At 37.2% G+C, this 9,523-nt stretch overlaps 1 protein-coding gene across 1 annotated transcript; it reads right to left on the bottom strand.

The window, feature by feature from the left end:
* Positions 1,630-3,239, bottom strand: LOC110266809 (zinc finger BED domain-containing protein RICESLEEPER 2-like). The gene is made up of 2 exons (XM_021111833.1): positions 1,754-3,239; positions 1,630-1,637 (listed from the first exon to the last, which is right to left on the bottom strand). The coding sequence occupies exons 1-2, from the start codon at positions 3,237-3,239 to the stop codon at positions 1,630-1,632; spliced, it is 1,494 nt and encodes a 497-aa protein (XP_020967492.1).

Here is a 9,523-nt window from a genome sequence, read left to right as displayed (position 1 = left end):
ACATATATATATGGGAAATTGGGAATAACGAAAATTGACTGCACAAAAAAAGATTTTTGTGACGTAATTGTCAGTGTATTCTGTATTGCATTGCTCCAAAGAAATAACTAACAACTTAATTGCAATAATAATTACTAAGAATAATTTACTGATTATGTTGATCTGACAAAGAAATCCGGCCAAAATCCAAATGAGCAATTTGATACAGCTCTAACAAAAGTTTGTCAGCCTCAAATCCAGCATCAACAGTGACACTTTTGAGTTCATCGTCGTCCCTCCCAACGACATTATTGGTTTCCAATCATGTTGATTGCACGGCAGCCACTACTCAAAAATCATGAGTAGGAGGAGAAGGAGGAGTAGAAGAAGAACATTTGCATCTTCTCTTGGAGTGTTTGATGAGTGTCGTCTTCTTCTTGCTATTGGATGATGATAATGACGATGATGATTTTGGCTAAGTCGAAGCATCTTCTTCCAACAATCCATGATCTATTCAGTGTTATTCCCGTGCCATCAATAACTGAGGTGCCGCTGCTCGTCGCAGTAAATCCAGCCTCTAGTGGCGGGGATGCCGAACACTCACTCCCAGGAACGAAATTAATCTGCAATTGGGCGGCGAAAAGAGTAGGCTCTAGGGACTCCCCAAGTACGGCTTTTTTACTTAAATAAATTAAACAAGTTTTAAAATTACTCAAATCTCCTAAAGCAACCTTTGAAACGTGAATACCCTAATTCTAATAATATATAAATCAATAACAACAACAATAAAGTCTTGTCCCACTAAGTGGGGTCGGCTACATGAATCAAACGACGTCATTGTGTTCTGTCATGTATCATGTCTATAGAGAGACCGTTTACATGTAGATCTCGTTTGACCACCTCATGGATGGTCTTCTTAGGTCTTCTTCTGCCTTTCACCCCTTATCCACCTTCCATCTCATCCACCCTTCTAACTGGGTGTATAATCCAAAATCCAAAAACATAATTATAAATAGTCTTCAAAGCAAATTAAACTTAATTCAATACACTTAATTTTCATCTTCATCTTCATGTAAGTCAATAACATCATTGGAACCAACTCCTGAAGAATAGCCTTCTCCTTTTGCAATATCTTCCTGATCTTTATCTTCCTCTAGAAAAAAGTAAATAAATATATTAGCAAAATAGTACATAATAATGTCCAAAATTACTCAAGTATGTATGTCATAAATATAATATACCAAAATCATCATATCTACGTATCTAATTTTTGGTGCAAATCACCGCTTCAACATTATCTGACAACAAACGACTTCTATATTTATTCAAAACATGAGAACCCATGCTAAATGCAAATTCTGAAGCCACGGTAGTAATAGGAATGCTCAACAAATCTCGTGCCATTAGTGATAGTGTTGGAAAATGATGATAGTTGTCTTTCCACCATTGCAAAACATCAATGATTGCATCATTGCAAAATAATGTTGCCTCACTCAAATAAATATCCAGTTGGTTCTTTCCACTTTTCACTTCAGCTTCTTGATTACGGGACATCAAATCCTTTACATTACAAACAATATATGAATCAAAAAGCATAAAAAATAAAAAATACATATAACCAAGTAGATAAAAATACTTACACCAATAATTTTAATAAGCTGAGTTCCAATTGCAAAAGATGTTGCTTGAGAAAAATTACTTGAAAGTTGGGAAGAACTCTCTACAGTTGTAGAGGAATTTTGGTCATAAACCTCAAAAAATTTGTATAACTTACTCTTCACATGCTCCACTTTGTCTTTAGCACCAATAGGATCAATCTCATTATAGCAATGAACCAAAGTGTTGAGTTTAAATCTAGGATCAAGAACTGCCCCAAATGCAAGAACAACACTGTATTCTTCCCAATATTTCTTGAACTTAATCATCATTTTTTCTCCCATGTTCCTTATAAGCACTTCATCATTCTTCAAACTATTCATTAAAATAAGCTGGATTTGCCAAACTTGTAAAAAATACAAGTTGGATGTTGGGTAAGAAGTTCCAGACATCAACTTGGTAGTTTTGTAAAATGGTAACAAGAAATCACATATCTTTTCAGTTCTTCTCCACTCATCTGATGAAGGACAATACTCCCTAAACCCAACTTCTTTTACTTTATATATTTCAAAAGCTTTTTTATAAGGAATAGCACTTGCAAGCATTGCATAAAGTGAATTCCACCTAGTAGGAACATCTAAACATAATGCAGTCGTATACTCAAGTCCCTCAATATCTTCAAAACATTCTTTAAACTTAACCATTTGACTTTCAGATTTTCTCAGAAACTTAATAGACTCTCTAATCTTATACACTGCATCATCACATATATTCATTCCATCTTGGACAATAAGATTTAAAATATGAGCAGAGCAACGAACATGAAAGAATTCACCACCACACAACAATGAACCAAGCACATCCAAAGTACTTTTCAAGTGTTCAATACAAGTATCATTAGAAGAAGCATTATCCAAAGTAATGGAAAAAATCTTTTTATCAATTTTCCACTCAGTCAAAAGCGTAAAGATTTTAGAAGACAACTCAAATCCTGTGTGAAGAGGAGGCATATGACAAAAATTGAGAATTTTACTCTGTAATTTCCAGTTCTCATCAACAAAATGTGCAGTCAAATATATAAACCCCTCATTGGTACTGGAAGTCCAAAAATCAGATGTTAAGCAAATTCTATTTGGAATGGAAACTAATTTTTTTTTAAGTTTCGCAGCTTCTCTCTTGTGAACTTTCACTATGTCAGCCTTAACCGTATTCCTAGAAGGAAGTTTCAAAGTTTGACTAATATATTTCACCCAATTTCTAAATCTCCTATCATCAACCATATTAAAAGGCTTATCCCCAGCAACTACATACCCAGCAAACATATCTCTAGCCACTCCTGAATCAATCTTAAGTGAACCCATTTTAAGTTGCAATTCTGCTATAGTCTGACCAATATCTTCATGCTTAATTTGAGTACAACTATCAAGATGCCGTTTTATAGTAGAAGTGTCATATCGCTTACCTCCAGCTTTAAACACCTTCTTGCATCCTTTACACTCAGCACGTTCTACTCCATCCTTATCTGGACCGAGCTTTTTGAAAAAATTCCAAACATCGGAGGTTGCTGTTCTCAGCCTTTTCGAACTAGGTTCATCAGCCTCGACTGGAGCAGCCTTAGAACCAGCTCCAGTAGTAACAAGGTTACTCACAGTTTCAGAATTCATATTTTCTGAAATAAAAGCAAATGTAAATTGTTTATATGAACTAGGTTCATCAACCATTAGCAAACCACATAAAAAACAGCAAACAATTTCTAAATCCGCATCAGATTCAAGTATTCAACCAAATATCAACCATTATCAACCATAATCAAAACTCAACCATTATCAAACAACACAAAAAATAGGAAATAATTTCTGAATCTGCATCAGATTTAACCAAATATCAACCATTATCAACCATAATCAAAACTCAACCATAATCAGATTTAACCAAATATCAACCATAATCAAAACTCAACCAAATATCAACCCTAATTTACCTATATCAAACAGCACAAAACACAACAAACAAACCTAAATTGATGAATCTCAAACCCTAAGCCAGAAAACTAACCAGAGGGGGCGAGGACCAGGACAGAGGAGGCGAGGAGCAGCCGTGTCGCAGCGATGAAGATAAACAAGGAGACCCAGAGTCCCAGAGAGCGAGACCAGCAGCGAGAGGACAAGACCTAGGAGCCTAGTATGCCACGACGACCGAAGATCGACGGTGACTCAGTGACTCCGACTCAGCGACCGTCAGGGGTGAGGACGGAACTCTGAAGTGCGAGCTGAGGTCGATGGAAGTGCGAGACGGCGGGTGTGAGGTGTGACCGTGTGAGAGACTGAGAGTGACGGTGAGGATTGAAGACCTTGGGGACGAAGCTGAAGGCTGAACGCTAGAGACTGGAGAAGCTGAAGGCTGAAGGCTGAAGCCTCTGTGTTGACTGTTGAGGATAACCGAGTGAGAGACTGAGAGTGACGGTGAGGAACTAAGGAACTGACGCCTGACGGTGAGGAACTGAGGAACTGAGGAACCGAGTGAGAGCCGTCGTCCATCGAGGAGACTGGAGACGAGGAACTGAGGAAGCTGCAACTGCAAATCTGGAACTGGAAGTGGAATTAGGGATTCATTAGGGTTTCGCTGGGGAATGGGGATTGGGTCGGGTCGGGTTGGTGGGTTCATGGGTTCAGCCTTAAAAAAAAAACTTAAGCCCGCCGGGGAAGCCCGTCCCGCCCCGCCAAAGCCCACGGTTTAAGCGGTTTGGGTTAGGCGGGCTTTTGTCTTTCGGCGGTCCCAAATTTCCAGCCTATCCCGCCTTTTTTGGCGGGTTATGCGGGCCGGCCCGGCGGATTTAGGCCCGTTTGCCACCCCTGGATTCAACCATCTTTTCCACAATGGGTGCTACTCCAACTCTCTCCCTTATATCTTCATTCCTTATTTTATCCAATCGCGTATGACCACTCATCCATCTCAACATCTTCATCTCTGCCACACTCAGCTTATGTTCGTGCTCCCCTTTAGCCGCCCAACACTCCGTACCATACAGCATAGCCGGTCTTATAGCGGTGCGATAGAATTTACCTTTAAATTTTAAAGGCACTTTTTTGTCGCATATAAAACCAGATGCACTCCGCCATTTTGACCAACCTGCTTGGATCCTATGATTTACATCCTGTTCAACCTCTCCATTATCCTGTATGATGCACCCAAGATACTTAAAACTTTTAACTTTTCGTAGGATGTTTTCTCCAATCTTCACCTTTATATTGGGTTTTCCCTTCTCAGATTGAACTTACATTCCATATATTCTGTCTTGCTACGGCTTATGCGCAGACCATACACTTCTAGAGCTTCTCTCCATAACTCCAACTTCTTATTTAGGTCTTCCCTTGACTCTCCCATAAGGACGATATCATCGGCAAAAAGCATGCACCATGGCACAAGCTCTTGGATGTGCTCTGTGAGTATTTCCAAGACTAATGTGAAAAGGTATGGACTTAAGGATGATCCTTGGTGTAATCCTATACCAATAGGGAATTCCTCTGTCACACCACCTTGAGTCTTCACACTAGTTGTAGCCCCATTATACATGTCTTTAATTGCCCGAATATATGCGATCCTTACTCTCCTCTTTTCTAAAACCTTCCATAAGACCTCCCTTGGTACCCTATCATACGTTTTTTCCAAATCAATAAACACCATATGTAGATCCCTTTTATTACTACGATACCTCTCCATCATCCTTCTTAATAGGTATATCGCTTCAGTGGTAGATCTGCCTGGCATAAATCCAAATTGGTTCTCTGTTACTTGTGTCTCTTTTCTCAACCTCCGTTCTATCACCCTTTCCCATAACTTCATAGTATAACTCATAAGTTTAATCCCTCTATAGTTTCCGCAACTTTGTATATCCCCTTTATTCTTGTAGATAGGTACCAAGGTGCTCTTTCTCCACTCATCAGGCATCTTCTTTGACCTTAAAATCTCATTAAAAAGCTTGGTTAACCAGTTGATGCCTTTTTCTCCAAGACCCTTTCAAACCTCAATCGGGATATTATCAGGTCCTACTGCCCTGCCATATTTCATCTGCTTTAGAGCCTCTTTTACCTCGAAGTCTCGAATCCTTCGATAGTACTCAAAGTTTTCATCTTCTTCCCTTGTGCATAATCGACCAAGGCTCGGAAGAGTCTTCTGTCCCTCATTAAATAACTCGTAGAAGTAGCTCTTCCACCTTTCATTAATCTTCTCCTTTTGAGCCAACACCTCTCCATCCTTATCCTTTATACACTTAACCTGATCCAAATCTCTCGTTCTTCTTTCCCGACTCTTTGCGATTCTATATATACATTTTTCTCCTTCTTTCGTGCCCAAAGACTGGTAGAGACCCTCATATGCTCTTGTTCTTGCTTTACTTACAGCCACTTTTGTCTCTTTCTTAGCCGCCTTATATTTTTCCCAGTTATCTGCATTGCGGCATAAAGACCACTCTTTAAAGCATTTCCTTTTTATCTTTATCTTTTCTTGTATACCCGCATTCCACCACCAGGACTCCTTGTCTCTTGGTCCTATTCCTTTAGATTCACCAAAACTTTCTTTTGCTGTTCTTCTAATAACTTCTGCCATCTCCCTCCACATCTCTTCCGCGCTTCCATTCCCATCCCACTTTGCCTCTTCTCCTACCCGTCTTAGGAAGCTTCTTTGTTCCTCACATTTCATCCGCCACCACCTCGTCCTTGGGTTCTTTGTATGATGTCTTTTCCTCAACTTTTGCTCAACGCGAAAATCCATGACGAGCACCCTATGTTGTGTTGTCAAACTCTCTCCCGGGATAATTTTACAGTTAATGTAAAATTTCTGGTCGACTCTCCTCAACAAGAAGAAGTCGATTTGAGAGATTGTCATGCCACTTTTATAGGTTATAAGATGTTCGTCTCTCTTTTTAAAATATGTATTTGCGATGAGAAGATCAAAAGTTAAGGAAAAGTCCAAAATAGTTTTACCCTCGGCATTGATCACTCTGAAACCATGGCCTCCGTGAATACTCCCATATCCAGTCACTTCTCTCCCAACATGGCCATTTAAATCTCCTCCTAAGAAAATCTTATCTCCCAAAGGTATGCCTTGAACCAAACTCTCTAGATCCTCCTAAAATCTTATCTTGTGTTGTTCGTCCGAACCCACTTGCGGTGCATAGGCGCTAATCACATGGAAAGCACCTCCCTCCACCACAAGTTTGATAGAGATGATCCGATCTCCCACCCTCTTGACATCCGCTACGTCCTTCTTCCACTGCTTATCCACAATTATTCCAACCCCATTCCTATTCTTCACCTTTCCTGTATACCAAAGTTTGAAACCAGAAATATCCAACTCCCTAGCCTTTGCACCAACCTATTTCGTTTCTTGTAGGTACATATTGTTAATCTTTCTCCTTGTCATGGTGTCCACCACCTCCATGGACTTTCCTGTTAGAGTGCCTATGTTTCATGTCCCAAATCTCAACCTTCTGTCGCTTCGACCTTTACCTTTTACTTTGTGAACTAGCTTATTTACCATTGTCTGTTCACGAAAACGCGAGAACCCTTGCTCATTTAACACTACATCCGGGCACCGATGCAGCGGCTCTTGCTTTGACACCGTACTCGAGCCATACGGTGTGTTGCTTCCGGGCAACGACCTAGCTTTAGTGCAATAATGTCTTTGATTCATGTCATGAGGGTTCGGCTATATTTTTATGTTGGTTACCGAAGACCTAACACAACCCTCCTCCTTTATCCGGGTTTGGGACCGGCTATGTACTGCAAGTGTAACATAGGCGGAGTTTAATAATGTGATTTATATAATATGTTAACCACTATATTCTGGGACGATTTATGCATGAAGAGTTTCTGAGAAATAACACATAAATCGTCCCAAAGTTACCAGCTTTACCAATTGTATGTAAATCGTCCCAGACTAGAAGAATTTACGTGGTTTCAGGCAAAAACACAAGATCCTGCCACGATTTATGTATAAGTTGTAACCCCAATACCCTGCCACGATTTATGTATCAACTGTAATCTCCAGCACTACACGATTTATATTCTAGTAACACCCCTTAAGACCCAACCACGAGTTACCCACAATTTTTAATATTGCATACAAAAATCTTCATTTTCACCCTATCTAAACATTCAGTGACAAAGTTGGAGAGAAAGAGAGCCCGCCGCAGTGGGAAAAGAGGCATTGAGTGACCGCGTCTGGTGTACATTAGTGGAGGGAGGAGCATTAAGAATATCAAATTAAATAAAAATAATATTAAAAGAGAATACTGAAATTAAATAAAATCAAAAGAAAACGTATAGGTAGACAATGAAAATACTAAACAATGTGAACAATAGATATATCAGATGTTCATTTCACTAGGTGTACGGATGGTTATTCTAATTTTAAGATTTAAGTGGGTAATTTGGAGGTGTAATGTGTTTTTATTTGATTGGTGATTGTTCATGTTGTTCAAGAAAGTTATTGGTCATCTAGCATAACTTAAATTTTTATATGACCATATCCCAGTCGGTTTATATACAACTACGTACTTGTACATATTCTGGGTGCAACCATGTTTTTTTAGGAAAAGTATAGGTAGACAATGAAAATACTAAACAATGTGAATAATAAATATATCGGATGTTCAATTCATTAGGTGTGCGGATGATTATCCTAATATTAAGATTTAGGTAGATAATTTAGGAGTATAATATGTTTTTACTTTATTTGGTCAATTTTAAAGCTCATTGTTCACAAAAATCATTGTCTACTTAGCAAAGTCTTTTTTTTTTAACATAAACAAATCAAAATTTCTTAATACTGAAATATTAAGAGAGAGTTTAGGATTCAAGATTCATAAAAAAAATTAATATAAAATTTTTAATACTCATTATTCATATAATTTTTTTAATTATTTTATTTATACATATTTTTTTATAAAAAAATTGTTATTTTTTATTTGATTTTGTATATTTTTACTGTATATTCTTAAATTAATATGTATTTTATTTACTATTGTTATTTGTTTATAATATAAATTATTTATTCATGTTAAAATTTAGTATTTTTTAATTATAATTTTTTAGTATTCTCTTTTAATATTATTTTTATTTAATTTGATATTTTAATGCTCCTTCTCCTACTGCTGTATGTCAGATGCCCGGCTCTCTTCCTTCTCAATCTTATCGCTAAATGCTTAGATAGAGTGAAAATGGAGGTTTTTGTGTGCAACGTTAAGAGTTGTGGGTAATTCATAGTTGGGTCTTATGGTGTGCTACTCGAACATAAATTGTAGTAGAATACTAGGGTCACAGTTGATACATAAATCGTGGCAGGATGTTGGAATTACAACTTACACATAAATCGTGGCAGGATATTGTATTTTTGCCTGAAACCACTAAATCCTACTAGCCTAGGACGATTTACATACAATTGGTAAAATTAACAATTTTGAGATGATTTATGTATTATTCCTCAAAAGTCATTTATGCATAAATCGTCTCACAGTGTAGTGGTTAATATATTATATAAACCACATTCTGCTGACACAATTTATATATTAATAGAATTAGGGTATTCACTTTCAAAAATTGCTTTAGGAAATTTGAATAATTTTAAAACTTGTTTAATTTATTTAAATAAAAATGCCTCAAGTACCGTCGAAATCCTAGTTTCTAGACGACCATCTTTGCAGCCGACAATAGCTAGTCTTGAGAAACATTCATTTCTCTATTTTTCCATCAATTTTAAGTTTTTAACCAACAAATTTAATTATTTCACAAATTTTTTTCCATCTGTAACTAACCTATTTTGTTAAGTATGATGATTAACTAATTTTAAATTTTTTGTAGGAGCTATTCGAATAAAAATGTTAAAAATATTTTTCTTTTATAAAGATGTTTTATAAAAAATGTAATTTATTTATTTGGTCACATTTTAA

Source organism: Arachis ipaensis, chromosome B01 (genome assembly GCF_000816755.2).
Source record: "Arachis ipaensis cultivar K30076 chromosome B01, Araip1.1, whole genome shotgun sequence".
Lineage (NCBI taxonomy): Eukaryota > Viridiplantae > Streptophyta > Magnoliopsida > Fabales > Fabaceae > Arachis > Arachis ipaensis.
This window is presented reverse-complemented; position numbering and strand designations above follow the sequence as displayed.

Coding starts and splice junctions, on each gene's coding strand:
- LOC110266809 (XM_021111833.1), bottom strand. CDS start 3,239: ATGAATTCTGAAACTGTGAGTAACCTTGTTACTACTGGAGCTGGTTCT.